At 40.4% G+C, this 18421-nt stretch overlaps 1 protein-coding gene across 1 annotated transcript in view; it reads left to right on the forward strand.

The window, feature by feature from the left end:
• MREG (melanoregulin) overlaps positions 1–16572 on the forward strand; it is a 56815-nt gene extending 40243 nt beyond the window's left edge. Inside the window, exons 3-5 of the mRNA XM_011358643.2 lie at positions 12811–12901; positions 14173–14336; positions 14864–16572. Coding sequence (XP_011356945.1) covers positions 12811–12901; positions 14173–14336; positions 14864–14962 — 354 coding nt within the window. The 3' untranslated portion in view covers positions 14963–16572. The remainder of the gene's footprint in view (positions 1–12810; positions 12902–14172; positions 14337–14863) is intronic.
• Positions 16573–18421: the final 1849 nt, after the last annotated feature.

Below are 18421 nucleotides of genomic sequence, written 5' to 3' on the forward strand. Positions count from 1 at the left end.
CTGTATATAATCCTACTGTGAGATAAACACTATAATACTGTCACCTGGAAAGAATCTGCAATGCGTAAGGATCCACACAAGAATGTTTTTTCTGGTGGGATTTGGCTAACAAGATGTCCCTTTGCAAATTTTGCCACACTTTGAAATTAAACCATTACATTTAGTATTATCTAGATCAGCACCATCCAAAAAAATAAAAAGCAAGCCGCAGAAGTAATTTAAAATTTTCTAGTAGCTACATTGAAGAAATTAAAATAAATAGGTGAAATTAAGTTTAATAAAATATTTCAACCAAATATATCCAAAATATTATCATTTCAACATGTAATTAATATAAGTGCTCTTAAATGATGTATTTTACTTTTTCTTTTTTTTTTGGTACAAGACTTCAAAATTCATTGTGTATTTTACATTTATAGCACTTCTCAGTTTGGACTTGCCACACTCCAAGTGCTCCTAGCCCTGTGAGGCCCACGGCTGCTGTATTGTTCTGTACAGGGCTGGATAGATGCTGAGGGATAGCCAGATCTCTGCGATGTCTTCATGATGATTCGTACACTCCATCCATCATTAAATCTAAATTTGCTTCAGTACTTTGAAGAAGCAGCCTTCCTTGATGAGAAGGTATATATTTAAAGTAATTGAGTGAACTGGTTATTTTTATCTTGACAGAAATTCGAGTCCCCGTTTCTTCTCCATGCACAGGAATTGAGTCTTATTACCCTTTGCCTTAAGTGACAGCAACTAATTGTCCTTCTTCCCTGCAGTGACTGGAGCAGCAGAACTCTGAGGTGGTTCCAACTAGTTGATTAGGAATAACAATGTCACTTTCTTCCCACTGGCAGCATCAGCCAAATCATACCCTGAGTTTGGCCCTTCTCCTAAGTCTAAAGCCACACATGGGCAGGGACCCCCCAAATTAGACAAAAGTGACTTGAAATCTCTTTGCTTAGCAGCCCCTTTCCATGGGTTTTTGGGCACACTTCCCCAGCAGGAGCTGCAAGCTATCCCTTGGCTTAATCTGGTTAAAACCAGATAAAGAATTAGGTCAGGGGCCTCTGGCTGCAAAGCAGTCTGTTTCCAGAACTCCAGCGGAGCTGTGAATAAAAATAAACAAGGAGAGTTGGAAAAGCATTACTTGGCATTTGCATTTGATTTATTCTAGGTCAAATTTTTTGCTCTAGTTCTAGGTCAGAAAACATGAGCATTGCAAGGGGCAACGGGACTGCATTAAGCCACCAAAGTAAGGATGCGCCTTTCCAAGGTGCTCCCAGCAGCAACTCCGGGGTGACATTTGGGGTTTGAGGCCCTGCATGGAATGTAGAGTCAAAGTGCTGCCAGCTGCCAGACCTTAGGAAGGTTTCACTTTGTGATCTTTTAAGTATCAGCATCTGGGGCGGGGACTCAGAGCCTAGTTGTCAGTGCAGCAAGCTAATCCCACTGGGATTCAGAGAAAGGCAAATAGATAGCTCTGGAGAGTCAGTCAGTAGGGAGGAGACCCAGGAGCAAATCTGTAACCCAAAGGCTTATTCTCATCTCACTGAATTGATGGGTCTGATGAGGCTAGGAGAGAGAGAGAGAACCACTCAGAGTTTGATTTACCCACCTAAAAAGGCTCATTGCCCTAGCCCTAGTTACCAACAGACAGGCCTTTCTTGGAGTGAGTGCTCTAGAGTGATGAGATGTCTGGGCAGAAGCAATAAGGAGGTGTTGGAAGGCCCTTCAAGTCCTAGAGCCCCCAGAGACCTGAGTGCCAGGTCCTTGGGCACTATGTCCTCCTCGGCCTCCATTCCCTACCACTCCCCCCTCACCCCCCCACCCAAAGTTCATCTAGTCTATTATTTATTCTCTAATACACTGAGTTTCTCTGCTCTGTTATTTGATCCTGTGCCATCTGGGCCGAGGTGGAAGCAGAGGGCTAACGAGTGGACCGGCCATCTAGGAACAGTGAAACACAATCCTATCTTTTCTACTTACACACCATGTCTGGTGGATGGAGAGAAGAGGCTTTTATAGTCTTGAAAGAGGATGCTCCTTCTGGGTAGGTGGCCTTGACACTGTCCAGAACCAGCTGTGTTTAAAGGAAACTCTTAGCTTCCTCTACATAATCAGCTCTCACCTCCCTTCCCCACAGAGTGTCCCCAGCCTGCCCCTTGTACTGGGATCTAGTTGTGTTGTCCTGCCTCCCGCTGCTGGGCAGTGAGGAGTGTGATGGCGAGGGGTAGCAGGGGAACGGATGCAGGGACTGTCTGTCTTCTAAACCTGACTGGCTGTGCCAGAAGCCTCTTTTGGAATGAAAGTCTCTGCACATTATGTTCCATTTCTCTCTTTGTGTCCCAGTTTCTACATTGGTGACAGGGAAAGACAATGTGGTGGGCTAAATTTGGGCCTAATTGAGTGCAGCTTAGGGTACTGGGAGGAACTGCGGGTTTGGAGTCAGAAAGACTTGGAATTAAATTTCAGGTTCTCCGCTTAATAGCTGTGAGGTCTCAGCTGAGTTGTTTAACCTCCTGCAGCCTCACTTAACATATCTCTAGAAAGGGATTCGTAAACCCATCTCATCAGATTTTCTGATGAATGGAATCATACATAGCAAGGGCCTGAGATGTGTCTGCCGCATAGCGCAGCCTCAGGAAGGCACATCCTTAACTTGGTGGCTTAATGCAGTCCCGTTGCCCCTTGCAATGCTCATGTGTTCTGACCTAGAACTAGAGCAAAAATTCTGACCTAGAATAAATTTATCATTTAAAGAGACATGTGAAGAGTACTTTTCAAATATCCAGTGCTTGATCAGGCACAGAGTAGAAGAGGTGAATGGATTGTTTCTTTTGTTTCATCTTTCTTGAACGTATTCTGTTTTCTAAAAAATATGAGAATCAAAATCATTTGATTATATAAACCTGCCTTATTCAGGTTTATATACATGAATTAGAGTCCAAGTAGCTTTTTTCTGCTAAGATTTAGTGCTGCTTTTTAGATTGAAAATCGGCACTCAGTCACCGGTAGAACATGTGATTGTCACATTCATTTGGGTTCAGCAAATCTTTTGGGACACCTACTGTATACAGAGGACTGTGTAATACATGGTTGGAGACATTACAAACGCCTACATAACAATGGATATACAGTAAATAACTCTACAACAGTTTTCATAAGGGGGCTGAAGAATTTGAAACGAAGAAGCAGTTACTTTCAGCTGTTAGGAAAGGGGAAAGTTCTTCAAGGTGGTGGTGTTTGAGCTGAGCCTTGAAAAGTGGATGGGAGTTCGATGGCAGTGGAGTGAGGTGTGGTCACAGGCACACTGGCAGTCTCATGTGGCAGGAGCACACCAAGTACAAGGACATGTTTGGAACAAGAGTGGAAAGTCAGATCATGGAGAGCCTGTTCGAGAATGAAGCTTCGTTCAGTAAGTGGTACGGAACCACTGAAGATTCGGGGAGGGAAATGATCCAGTCTCACCTTTAGGAAGACAGCTTGTTGGAGGGAGATTGGAGACATTAGCTTCTGGAAGCCGAGGGACCAGTATAGCAGCTATTCGGGCCGATTAAGGCCGAGGCAGTGGAAATAGGAAGGAGGGGAATTTGGTGACAGAGAGAGAACCAACAGGATTAGGTGACTGGTTTGAATTCAGAAGGTGGGATTGAAGGGGCGCGAGAGCAGCTAACCTAGTTGGGAACAGAAGAGGGAAGACGTTGGCCCGTGGAGGCTGGTGGGGGCGTCAGACTATTGAATAGCGTGGTCAGCAGTCCATTCACATGGAGACACCCAGCAGAAAGGGGCAAATTAAAATCCAGAGCTGAGGCTTGGGGTCAGGGCAAAAGAAGGAGACTTGGAGTGACAACAGAAGTTGGAGGCATGAGGAGAAATTATCCAGGGAGATGGAGATAAGAAGACCCAAGACAGAGCCTTGAAGAAAGGATGGCATGAAAAGAAGAGGCAAAGGAGGAAAGAAGGGAGTGAGGGAGATCAACTGGACGATGCACTTTGGACGGCAGATTTCAAACAGACCTACTGCCGAATGACCCTAGGCAAGACGCTGGACCTCTCCTCCAACGTATGAGGATTCTGAGCCACCTCGCGAGTGGTGGCGGAGTCCACGCCCGCTGTACTCATCAGGTCCGTAATAGATGCTCATTCCATCGTTCCTTTCCCACAGAAACCTAGGGAGGCACGTTAAGAAAGGGATGGTCATCAGGACGGAATGTTTTCGAAAAGGCGAGGGCCTTCAGAAAGGACTACGAGACACCCCCATTTGGGCCGTAGTGACGTGAGGAAGGCAAGGAAAGCACCTTAGTACTTTCCGTGGGTAGCAGATCTGAAAAAGGGCTGATGCCAGGGGCTGGTGAGTAAGGAGATGAGAAGGAATTGAGAGCAGCAAGTGGAAGCTCCCCTTGTAAGCCGTTTGAGCAATGAAGGGAAGGATGGAGAATGGGCTGGAGCTTGAGGAAGTAGTGAGGTTAAGGGAAGGGCGTTTCGGTTGCTGGCGTCAGTGAGACCAGCTGCCTCATAGGACGAATGAGCTAGTTCCTTGGAACATACTTTTTATCTTGGATTTGGCATATGAAGTTCAAGCTTTTGGCTGTTTGTTCAAAGGTACCAGCTGATTAGCTCTGGGAGGAGGGAGGCCATCATGTGAGCCAGCGAAACTGTGGTTTGTCACTTGAGCTCTGTGGAGGACTTGGCTGGGGTTCTGAAGTAGGCACTCTTGTAACCACTCTTATAATCTTGCAAGCCTGGGAGAAAAGGGCTGCAAGCTCTCCAGGGACTTTTCCAAGGAAAGACGTGTGGCTGGTTTCCTTTTGAAGTGAGGGGTGGGACATCCCAAGGGGGTGGGGCGGGGGGAGCAGAGGAAATACGTTAGGTAGGTCTAAGAAACCTGGGGGTTTTCTCAGGCCTGAAGGCTGAAGCATAGCTTCAGAAAAGTATGGGAGAGATTGACAGCTCTCACTGTTGCAGATAAGCACAGCCCAGTCCAAAATACTGACCTTTTTTCCTCGGTCTTCAGAATCTCAGGCCTTTGCCACCCCTTACCGCTCACCACTCCAGCATCTTGAAGGGAATGGTTTTGTCTTTTTCTCAGTCCTCAGAGATGAAGTGTCCATGAACTGGACAGAAGGGAGTGGAGGAAGAAAGGGATGGAAAAAGTAGGAGGGGGTTGTCCTTTCACTTGCTCCGAAAATGGGGGACGGAACTGAAGTCCCCAAAAGGACTGGAGTACAACCTCCCAGCGAGTTCATGCTTGAGGGCAATTTTGGTTTCGGCAAAATTCTTGGCTAGAGCCTGGGACTGCTTTGCTTCTAGAAAAGTTCTGTTTTCTCTCAAAATTTCAATTGTGTCTTCTTAATTCCTCTTCAGGCACAGCTGCGGTGGCTTCGGTCTTTTCTTTGATCAACCGCTCTTTCACGTCCTCTTGCTCCACTTCCTTTCCTCACTTCCCACCTTGCTCAGCCACCCTCCCTTCCTGCTTTAAGAGGTAGTATGAGCAGTGGCTAAGTGCCTTGACCCTGCCACTAGACTGCCTGGGTTTAAATCCCAGCGTCTCACTACAGATGTGCACATTTGGGCAAGTTACTTTGCCTCTCTGAGCCTCAGTTTTCTCATTCTTCAGATGTTATAATAATATCCATCTTGTAGAGAAACATCATTTTATGAAAAGTAACCAAGCAAACACATGTAAAGAGCTTAATAGTACCTAGGAAGTAGTAAGTACTGTTTTGTAAATCAATCTCTCTCTCTCTCTCTCTCTCTCTCTCTCTCTGTAAGTGCCTTTAAATCCTTTTTGGATTTTGTCAGGTGACACAGGGAAAATATATTATGTGGAAAGAACCTATAGGAATTATATTTCTAGTAATTATATATTATATAGTACGTTTCTGTATAACATTTAGAAATTAAAACAGCGTTCTAGTGATGGAGAGCTCGTTATCTTACAAAGCCTCATTTTGGATAGGAAGTTCCTTCTAACATTGATCTTTTCCTGGCTTCCACCGAGACTAGCCTGTGTGAGCTGCTGTGTAGACAGGTCCCTGCATCTGGTACTTTGGCTGTGTTGATATTTTCAACCGAAGAGTAGGGTATATTTTTATTTATTTATAATAAATTTTGACCTGTAGATTTTATTTCATAGGTCTTATTTGTTATATGGTTCACATCTTGATTCTCTCATTCCATATATTAGCTATCCCTCCTACTATAGTGACTTTTGACATCACGAGGTCACTGATAAAAATGATGACAAGGCCTCAGAACTGAGCCTTATTGTACATTATTAAATATCTTTTCCCAGACTGACAGCAGCCATTTCGAGGACTCCTTCTGTCACTGCAAAACTACCCTAATCTGCGTTATCCATCTCACATTTCTCTGTGAAAAGCAAACATGGAGAATCTGTTTGTTAAAATCCAGACTCCACTCTTTCATGTATTATATGTCTTTCTTACTTATCTGATATTTTCCACTATATACCTAATGAAAAAAAAAATTGGAGAAGCAGTCAATATGATTTTTCTTTTTTAGAGAATCTCTCTTCGTTTTAAGTAGAAAGTAGCGTAAGATGATATGAATTAACTGAAAATTGAAAAGAAAGAGATAACAGTTACAGTGTTCAAAGAATTCATTTTACCAAGAAGCTATCGCTTTCAAGTAAAAATAGTTGGCTGCTATTTACTTCGTAGTTTCCTGATGCAGATGTTTAATTTTTGTAATGCATTATTGTTATAGGCACAGTTATATGGTGTCTTCTTTTAATGTTGGTGTTGAGTTGAAGTGGAAATTCCCAAAGGGATATGTATAGTGCATGACACTGTGGTTACTTAATACTTTTTGATGGTGATGTTAGAAAGAATGACTAGGAAGCAAAATATCTTAAGACATTTTCGAGTCTTAAAGCACACTTAAGAAAATATTGACATTTTTTAGGGGATCATTTTCTGTAAAACAAATACATATGTTTATTATAATTCTGTTTCTATCTATATAGTCAAAAAGTAAAGTTAAAGAAGAATTTGGAACCTTATATCGGATACAGAATGACTGCTAAAATCTATCATTAAGTGAAAAGTACAGGATATAGTATGCTACCATTTATGGAAAAAATGGAAGGGTACAAGAGAAATTGGTAAAATTTATGACTTGTAGAGGTGACACTGGTAGGTAGGGAATGGAGCCTCTAGTCCTTTCAGAATTGTGAATTATATGAACCCATTAACTAACTTAAGCAAACAATAACTACATAAGAAAAAGAACCTGGGTGGAGGAAGCAAAAATAACTATTCATTATTTTCTATTTCCTTTCAGTTATTTACTTTTTAAGGGTATGTGGCTTTGGAATTAGATGCACTTAGATTTGAATTCTGGCTTAACTTCTACTGGTAGTTGAGTATGGGGAGAGTTATGTTACTTCACAAGTAATTTGGGAAAGACCTTCTTGGGTGAGTTTTTGTGCAGATCAAATATACTAAGGACCACTTCAGTTTGTGATTATCAGATCTTGAGGTATGCCATGAAAAAGATGAAGCAGATTTCAGCCTGTGTATGAGCATTTTCCTGTGAAGACTTTTTACCATCCAAGAAAGTTATAAGACAAGGAAGGTCATCCTAATGCTTGGGTTTTAGATGGTGAATAGACTTTGGCTCAGTTATTGAGTCAAAAGTTAACTTTGAACTGATCATAGATCAGCCAGATAGATTCAACATATTTTTTAAGTGAGGGAGCTGAGTGGTTAAGCCAATGATATAGTTAGACCTTTTCCTTCTGGATCTTTAGAAGAATTCAGCCAGTTAGATATAACTGTTGTAATAAGTCTCCCCTGTCGTAATAAGTCTTGTGAAGGTGAGAAGCTCTGCTCTGATGGACAAGGAAGGCATCATAAAGCAATCCCTGGATGTAGAAAAGGACTGTTGTTATGTCTATGGCATCGCCTAAGGCAGTCTTGGGAAAGAAAGATTCAGACCCAGGCAAAGCCAGTAACACTGCATTTTCTGTAAGCCACCCTGGGACATCCCCAGCTGAATAGGTATACATACTGAACATTTTCCCCCAGGGACTAGAGGTAGGAAAATATGAGACTAACATTTTGTGCAGTATTTATAGTTTCTTTTTTTGTTTATGTATTCAGTGAGTGGACTTCATAACATGAATCTTCCAGATGCAAGGACCAGAAAAAGAACTCCAGTTGTCTGAACCTAAATGAAATTGGATTAGATAACAGAGTTTCAGAAGTAGGATTGACTTCAAGTGAGATTTGGTCCTGAGGCCCAGGATGTCCTTAGGCTCTATCTCTCTGATTCTTTCATATTTGTCCTCCTCTGAGTATTGACTTCTTCCTTAGGCTTTTCTCGGGGTAGTAAAAGTGATGAGAGCAGTTCTAGAATTTCTACACTCACATGATGTTCGTTGGAAGAGAGAACACGCTCCTGATTGCTCGCAGAAGCCTCATAGATTTTGTTGCATCTCCTTGTCTTGAGTTGGGTTATGTGTCCATTGCTGAGCCCATGGGATATGTTTATTGGCTTAAGTTATTGAGCTTCATGCCTGGTGCCCCTTCAAAGGATTCTGATTTCATTGGTTTGGGAAGTGGATTCAACGTATTGGTATTTTAAATGCTCCTTGGATGATTCTAATATACAGCTGAAGTTGCGTTCTTTTGGTTTAAACCAATCAGTATACACTCTTAGAGTTGAGCATGTAACTGCTCTCTCCAAAGGAAGGTCTGAGTGAACTTGACAGATAGATGGAGAAGGGGAATGTAGATGTTGCGGAAGCAAACCTCGAATGTTTACTCGTGGCAGGCATATTAGTTGCAGACATATTAGCTGTGTCCACATCATCCTTTTTTCCTTGCTCTCGGAACCCAGCTTTAGTCTGGGGCAGCAAGGCGCCAGCTCCAGGAGAGAGATCATGAGTACTGCTGGTAATCTGTTCCTTCACTTTTTCTCCTGTGCAGTGAGAGAGTGAGAGTGACAGAGAGAGAGAGAGAGAGAGAGACAGAGCTAAATTATGCTTTGTACATAGCAGAAAGTACGCAGAATGTTAAAATCAACATGGGAGGAATTGGAAGTGTAAGCTGCCACCGGAGAAGGAGAAGGAAGGGGAAGGGGAGGAGGGAAGAAGCAATGTTCAACAGTGGCTACTTCCGAGGAAAAAAGACTAGAAGGTGAGAAAGCAAACTTACAGGTTTCATTTTATACCCTTCTGTTCTCTTCGAATTTTTCTTTTTATAGGATTGTTATTTTTTTATAATTAAAAATAAATTGATCTCTTTCGAGGTTGTTTTCAAGAGTTTAAGATGGTTTAAAATATATGTAACCTGGTGGTAGAGTATATTTCTTTAAATGTGTAAATCACCTTTTTAACAAGAAATAAGTAGCACTTTTTAACTGTCCCATTCATTCAGAACCTCACAATAACATAGTATGGATAAGAATAAAGTATGTGCATTTCGCGTGTGAGAAAATGATCCCAGGAGCTTAAATCAGAACTCAAGGTCAAAGCCACCTCATGGGATCTAACGCTAGAGGAGAACTAGCTGTAGATGGTTGTAGGAGATTGAGTTTTGTTCTGCCTTTCACATTGTTGCCTCTGCTTTATTATCTAGCAGCCCTAATCTGATTTAGTCAATGACTAGAGAGGAGAAAAATCTCAAGAATTCAACTATGAGCGTCTTCCATGATTTGTTTTCAATCACAGGCTTTTCAGTTTGACTTGATTCCCAGGTATCTTAACTGATCTTTAATTGTTATTTTCAAATTATTTATCTAAAAAGAAACCGTTACAATTTAAAAGTTGCAGGACATCACAAGACTTGTTTTTCTCTAGGACCAGGGAATAGGTGAGTTAGTTTTCTACATGGTGGGTAAGATTTCATACATCATCATTTTTCATTTGTCGCATTTAGGTTCTGTTCTTTGTGGTCAGGTGTTAAAGAGGAATTCAAATTCCCCTCTTACAATTTATTTTATCAAAACCAAATTCTTGGGCAGAACCCTACCCAAGCTTCTACTGTTTTTAGAGCTTGAAATTTTACACAAAACGTACAGATACTTTCATATGATTATCCATGACTATTCTGTCCAAAGACAGTAATAATATGAATATAGGAAATGAATAATTTCATTTCACCTATCTGAAGAAGTGCCTGTCATGTGCAAGTCAGTTAACACATCATGTGTGGTTCCATCCTTAGCAGATTTTTATTTGTCATATTGTTGCTTTTCCATCAGTATCAGAGTCATAGACACTAACACTGAATGAATTTGTATAACATTCAGTGTTGGTATCTAGGAATAGCAAAATAACTGAAAGATGGTGAGGTGGAAGAGAATGTTTAAAAAAAATGTCTGAAGTCTGGATCAACCAGTGATGAACGGGTGGCTGAAAAATAGGGATTTGGCTACATTTAGTTGTGGGAACAGTTCTGAGCCATCAGCCAAAGAAGCCAAAAGAAAAATTAGCAGGGACCTTTAATCGCAAGTTAATGAAGCCACCTAGTGGTTTGTTACAAAATTTAAGGTTGTGTGAATATGTGAAGCAACTCTGTGTATTGACTGTGTGGGGTTTCTAATCACACGTGATTAAGAGTCTGATCACTTTTCATTTAGTCCAGCAAGGAAGAGAGAGGGTCATTGTCATCGAGAATAAGCACAGCACTGCTCTGTGAAATATTTTATTTATTTGTATTCTTCTTAGTATCAAAAAAGACTTAATGCAACTTACATGAAAATGCAGTGAGATAGCACAAACTAGAAGATAAGAAAGAACAAACATGATTAAAGACATAGAAATAGTCAAAAATTTCAATGATTCAAAAATGTCTCTAAGTTTTTCATGAAATGACTCTACATTTTCAGGTAAGCCTGGAAACTGATCACTTACAAAATTTACAGTGTCCAGAAAGATAAAGCAATTTTCAGGAATGGAAAACCATACGTGATGCCAAGAGCAGAGAAATTTTTCTTGTGGGGGGTCCTCACAAATGAGGTGCTGCATGATATAGTATATAATGTCCTCAGTCCTTGTAGTAGAAACCATCCCGAGTCTGGGAGGATTGTTTCTTAAATGTGTCTACACTATTTGAGAAGAATGTACACCAGACTCCATTTTTGGGATTGGCATTAACGCATTTGAGTCTCACAATAAGTATACGTGGGAGGTAAAGGTGGTATCATTATCCCTGTATTGCACATGAGGCCATGAGACAAGTGAGGTTATGAATGTGCCCAGAGTCAGCTGTTACTAAATATCAGAGCTGGGATCCAGACCTGGGCAGTCTGGCTCTAGCACTCATGCTCTTTCCCAAAATGCTGTATGCCAAATGGCCAATTTAGTGCCATAAGGCCCACTCAATGAAAGCGAAAATACCTGAGTCCCTCCGCCCCCGCCCCATGACTTATACATTCTCCAGGGGACAATACAGGTGTGCTTTAACATGCTGTTAAGAATGAGGTCAGGGTCATATATTTCTGAGATGACCAGTTAACTTTGCTGTCTTCTAGGGCCACAGGCTTTATCTCTGAGCCCAATCTCTATACATGTTTACATGTTTACATGTCTTTGTTCAAAAAAAAAAAGACCAGCAAAGAGTACTCAAATTTTCCACATCCTGACTTCTAGAAAATAGCTGGAATCCATGACCTTCTGGTGGCATCTCCTCAGATACAGATCTAGAATACAGTCATAACAAAACACTTTATTTTGCGAGCTTTTCTTTTTTTTGAGTGGTACAAACGTTTGTGAATGGCAGCTAAATTGATTTCTCTTCACCGGTCCTGAAAGGTGATTAGCAATGAACGAGGCAAACCTTGAAAAGAGCTTGGTAGGAGAATAATGGCATCGCTGAAACATTTTCAGTTAGAGGAGTCAAAATATCGTATAACTTGAGTCTTAAATCGAGCATTTAGAATGACATTCTTTTAAGTTGTGCTTTAGGATAATTGTGTGGTTAGTGTTTTTGCTAAGAGGAAAAGTCATACCTTATAACATGACTCTTCTGTATAGATGAGACTCCTTAAAAACAAATTTCTGTGACATTTTAGAGGAATGTTTAGCTCAATGAAGGAGTTCAGTAATGCTCCCGAAAGAGTCAAGTTTTGTTTTGGGGCCACCATGATTATCTACGACCCATAAGATTGAAGTTTTCAGAATCATAACCTTAGAATAGTTTTGCTGAAGGCTTATCATGGGAGTACAAATGAAAGGGAGTGATGCTGAGATACAGTGAAGGAAACATTGGCTGGGAATCAAGAAATTCGGGCTTCCTAAGTCTCCTTTATCCTGATAACCAAGGAGGACATACATTCTTTGCATAATTTTTCTCATGAACTTGGGACTCAGACATGGATTCAAATGCCAATTCTGGTACCTATTAGCTGGGTGATATTGGATTAGCCAGGTAACCTCTTTGGGCCTTAGTTTCTTCATCTATAAAATGGCTTTAATAATACATGGATTTTATTGGTGCTCACCGTGTGCAGTTACTGTACTTTTTCATACCTTTAGTCTTTATAACCATCTTAAATGGAATAATCACTATTGTTTTCTCTACCTTGCAGATGAAATCACTGAGGTTGAGAGACTAGGTCATGTGAGGAGTTTAATTAAGACAATTTATGTGATGTGTCATATCACCTGTTATACAGCAGATTCTCCAGAAATGGTAGCTGATAGATTTCTGTCAACTCCATCTCACCCATATCCTCTTCTTTTTAGATATGCTTAGAAGTTTAGTGAAGAGGAGAACCACAGCTTAAGTGTGGGACTTAGAGGTTTAGGCCAAAGGATAAAAATAAAACTCAGTTTTTATTTTACTACAGGAGTGGCAAAAACTCAACTATGATATCTACACCCTGCGACAGATTCGAAGGGAAGTGAGAAATAGATGGAAACACATTTTAGAAGATTTAGGTGAGTCCGAGAGGGATTATGAAGTGGTAAAAATAAGGAGTTGTGATTATTCGCCTTCATTTTCATCACCATGGTTTATATAAAAAGAATGTCAATAACTGACTACTTAAGGCTACTCTATTTTTCCTCCTGTATCCCCCAGCATAAACATCTGATATTTCTGTTAGCATAAGCCCATGTCTTGAGGACACGTTTTGCCATGTGTTATTCCATCTGTCCTCAAGATTGAGTAGCATGGGGCACTGGAATCATATGGGCACCATCACTGAAATTTTTTGGCATTGTATGTTGATTGAATTAGAAGGGAGTGATTGGCCAATTAGTAATAGCTTTATAAGATGAGGCAATTGGGAGAAATATCGTTTGTAAAAGAACTTTTTTTTGTGTGTAAAATTCATTATAAATATTCAGAAGGGCGAGAAGACAGAAAAGCTTCAAAGTTGGGGAAAATACCTGTGGCATTAGAATAGATACTGGATATTGATTTTTCTTAATTCTGCCAGGGTTGTGGTACAATAAACATGGCCTTCACATAATAAAATAAGCCCATTTTAATGTTGAAAAAAATGAATCGATCAATTTTGGAGTCTTTAGTCCTGCTTTGAAAGAAAGCATGACACCTTGACATCATAACTTTTCAAAAGTGGGTACCCAAGTTGCTAGCTGCTATTGCTTTACTTGGGATATAATAGGATGAGGTGGACTTCTGCCTTCCTTATCCACCCAATATTGTTGGGACTTAATAGTCTCCTTTTTTACAATATAACTTATTCCAGGCAGGTTTAAATCTGTGAGTCTTTTATACCTTTGGGTAAGTAATTTTAACCAGCCAACCATATTGTTCTGGGGAAGGGAATCTGGTCTTGGAGGAGTAGCGACCTGGAAGTACCCCTTTGTGGTGCCCACACTGCAAAGGCAGGTGAGAATTCTGGGGACGAGAGAGAGAGGGTGAAGAGGAGGGAGTGGGAGGAGGGTTTCAAACCAAAAAAACTACAGGGAGCAGTCAGTGGGTGAGTATCTGAGGCTTAACTCTGAGGAAAAAGTTAACAAAGAAAATTAAACACAAAGAAACAACAAACAGATTTTAATACAGGACCTGCCAGTTTCAGTGAGCTGGGAAGCAACACGTGGAGTTGTGTCTTTGACTTCAATTTTCTGATATTTGTTCAGAATCCCCATATAGGTCCCTTAATCTCCTGCAGGGACAGTGCTGTGGGACAGTCATTTCCTGTGACAACTTTATATGACAGGTAAATATTTTTTTACTTTAGGATTTCAAAAGGAAGCAGACTCTTTGTTGTCAGTGACGAAACTCAGTACCATCAGTGATTCTAAAAACACAAAGAAAGCTCGAGAGTTATTGTTAAAACTGGCTGAAGAGACCAGTATTTTTCCAACAAGTTGGGAGCTCTCAGAGAGATATCTCTTTGTTGTGGTAAGTGGATGCATTTTTTTTTAAATCTGGCTTTAAATTTTTTTGTCTTTCTCATTCCATATACTCATCATTCTAACACCACCAGCAATGCCACAGTATGAGGTGTCGGATGCTGCTGGCATCTTATGCACTGGTTTTCCATGGCCAGCAGCATCAGAATCACCTAGAGGACTTTAAAAGTTCAAATTTCTAGATCATATTCCGACCCATTGTGGCTTGGGTTGTGGTTCAAGAATCTGTATTTTCGGACAGTTCTACTTTTTGAACCATGTGTAGGTCAGAGGTGTGAGGAATATTGTTTATATAACCTAAGATTGAAAAAGAATTTGAAAGGACTCTAGGAGTGGTGGAATGTTTCTTGGATAATGTAAGTAAAGGATTAAGGTGTGTCTGTAAATCTGTAGAAAATTTGATAAATACATACTCATTATTTCTAGAGTGGACTTTATTGTCGTTAGGTTGGTTTTTCCATCGACATGGCTTGGTTCCCATCTTGACAACAAATTTATTTTTAATTTTTTTGGCAGGACCGTCTCATTGCTCTGGATGCTGCAGAAGAGTTCTTTAAAATTGCCTGTCGAACTTACCCCAAGAAGCCTGGGGTGCCATGCCTGGCAGATGGCTAGAGAGAACCGCACTGCAAATCCCTAGAGGAGAGGCAGAATTGGAATGCTCCCATTGAAACTCAACAGCCAACCAGAGTTGGACAGATTCATGTAGATGAGAGTGAACACGTAGAGGGCTTAATGAAAAATTATTCTGAATCCTACAAAAATCTAAGGATTTGGATATCTGGTCTTCAGGAGTACTTTCTACTGTGAGATGTTCAAGTTGCATTAAAACACCCTGGTGATCTTGCATCAAGGAGTTGGTCGGTGGGATATTTCATCATGGATGATTAATTCCAAGAACCCATTGCCCTTGTTTTGGTTTTGGTTGTATAATAAGCCCTGATCATTAATCCTACTGGGAAAATGGACTGTTTTAGTTATTAAAACAATAAGATTAATGGAGAGAGCTATCATTGAGCCCAGTATGGATTACCAATTTTTAAATAATTGTTATGTGATATAGGCTAACACCAAAATCATATCAGGTACTGCGTGACCTTCCTTTTATTTGGAAGAACCTATAGAACCTTGGAGGGTGTCAGAGGCATCATTCTGAGTATCAGTTATGATTATTCAGAAATATTGAGGTACTAGATAATAGAAATGTCTAGGAATGCTGCTCAGATGTGAGTTCCAAATAGAGTGATCACAAGCAGAACTTCCTGCAGCTACATATAAAAAACTCTTCAGTTGTGGTATAGGCATCTTTAACTCTCATCATTACTGATATCTGGTTACCTCTTTTTTGCATAATGTCCATTTCTAGTCCGAAAGCTCTTGATATTTTATCCAGGATAGCATCTGTAAAAAGAAATGTTTGACCTCCACTTTCTTCTCTTTAATCTGTCTCTGGCTTATTGGCTGAGTGTTGCACCTGCCTGGGGCCCTCCAGTGCAGACTTGCAGCTCTGCCGGCAGTGTAGCTTTGAAGAAGGACTTTTATTCTGAAGATGATTTTCAAAATGGAGCAATGCTGCCAATACAACTTGGTTCTGTCCACAGACTGAGAAGTCCAGCTTCAAAAGTTACCCTTGCCCCTTAAGCAAGGAGCTTGCCAAGAAATCATGGTTCTTTTTATTGAAAAGATTTTTCAGAACTTGGAGGGTTCATCAGTAGATTTCTGAGAACAGCAGCAATATTATTAATTTTTCAGATTTTGCTCTTCTGACTTCAGGTTTAAAAGTAACTTGTTTTTAGTCTGTTCCAGGGGATTGTGACTTGAAAATTTCCATATCCTGACTAGCTCTTTTTGTAGTATACACAAGGTTTAAATTATTTGTTAGAGGAAATACACATTCTCCATTTATTAATGCATTGCAGAGCAATTTAACAGATGTTTCAGGAAAATTCTTCCTTAATAAGCTAAAAGTCTTATTTTTTATATTCAGTGCTTAATCCCTTTCATGTTGTTTAAAATTAGCCTGCAGATATTTTCTCTCACTTCCTTGGGCTCTTGCAAGATAAACGTACAAACAGTGAAACAAACAATCAAAAACAAACAATAAAATAAATGTGAAAATGGAAAATCGTCTTTGGAATTTGTGTTTTATCTTTCTGTATTTTTTGATGTCAAAATAGATGAGATTGTTTGCATTTATGGAGAATAAATTGTAACTACAGTCTTTATTTTTGGTAATGAATGATGAGTAAGGATAAGATTGTCTCTATTATTATAAAAACACATGGAATTATCAGGGAAATTTTTTTCAAGGAATTAAAAGTTTCTGTATTTACTTTTCAGTTGGATGTGTGTTGTATTTCCAAGAAATAAGAAGAAACAGATGTTCTTTCCATAATCCTTTTAAATTAAAGAGTAAAGAAGCTAACTAAGAGATGGGTTTAAGGACACCCCCTCATCCTAAAACTAGTCAAGGGGCAGATCTGTGCTCAAGTCCAGTGGACACTGCAGGACATGAGAGAGGCTCGAGGGTGACTGCAATGACCACCCCAGAAGTCACAAGGTGCTTAGCCGAACCAGGATACACAGAAGTGCAGGTGGCTGGAGGGTTTTCCTACTTTCTAAATGTGTCTCCATGTTGACCTGTAGTACTGTACTACTTCTCCAAGGTTCATCTGTGTATGCAAGGCGATTTCACGTGGTAGATGGATGGAAATTTTTATATTAATAGTTATTTATTTTAATGTGTACCTGTAATTGGCAGATCAAACACCAGATTTCCTATTAATGGATATTGTTGTAGCAAACAATAAAGTATGTATGTTTTCTTAAGAAGAACACCCAGGAAGGCACAGTGGACACACTGACCAAAGTGATAGGAATGTATTGGTGAAGAGGGTCTCAGCATCACTGAGAAGCTCGGGGGTAGCCCTATTGGCCAGAAGTGGGCTTACTGAGAACAATGGAGATGGACGAATAGGGGCCCAGTGGCAGTGCCTCCCTGTCAGAAGCAAAGTGGGCACGATTGTCATCATGAGTGGTTAGGTCTAAGAGATGCCTACAGAAAGATTTGGAGATGGTTAATAGAACATGGTATCCCTAGAAGCAAAGTGGGTGGGTAGACATTAAGGGTATTGCTCAAGCTATACCATCAAAAGATCTCAAGGATGGATGGCCGGCTGATCAAGAGATAGGTAGGGTACAGCCACCCTAATACAGAGTTATAACCTCTTGCTAAGTTTCCAGACTTTGGCTACTTTCCAGACCCAGAAACTACTGATGGAAGTAAAAGCCAGATCCTGAAGAAGGAGGGCTGTACAAGAAGACCACAGCAAGTGTATGTGGCAATGATTCCCTGAGCCCTTCTTCAAAAGCACCTATAGTTATTTACTTGGATAACTTGGGGAAAGGAGTGTACACAAGCATTTTGAGGATGTGGGACACACAATCCAAGTTGAAACTGATGTTCAAGGATGAGAGTATCACTATAGTGTGCCTTTTAGAATGAGGGCTTACGGGACTCAGGTAATAAATGGAGTCCTATCCCAGGATCAACTCGCCGTAGGTCCATTGAGTTCATGGATCTACCCAGGGGTCATCTTTCCACTTCCAGAATAAATTGTTGGGCTGAACAGTTTTGGGACTTGGCAGAACCACCATTTGTTTCTTGGCTTGTGGGTTAAAAATTGTCTTAATGAGAAAGCTGAGTGAAAGCCTCTAAAACTGCTCCACCTCCTGGCCGAGATAGGAAACTAAAGTCACATCCCAGGGAGGTGGCAGCGATCAGGGCTACCCTTCAAGACCTCAAGGATGCAGGAGTCTTGGTCCTGATCATAATTCCATTTAATTCACCACACTGGGCCCCTATTAAAACTAGATGGCGCAAACTTGCCTTCTTTTTCATTGGATTAATGCATTTATTCATTTCCTCTGATCACTTTCTATTACTAATATCACACGAAATATGTTTAAATTTGATTATGCTACTCATCTATATTCTAAGTATTTAGTGAGATTAAATTTAGAACAGAATTATAAACACAAAAATTAAATTATGACATTTATAATAGCCCAATA

This window comes from Pteropus vampyrus, unplaced genomic scaffold (assembly GCF_000151845.1).
Source record: "Pteropus vampyrus isolate Shadow unplaced genomic scaffold, Pvam_2.0 Scaffold42, whole genome shotgun sequence".
Taxonomy (NCBI): domain Eukaryota; kingdom Metazoa; phylum Chordata; class Mammalia; order Chiroptera; family Pteropodidae; genus Pteropus; species Pteropus vampyrus.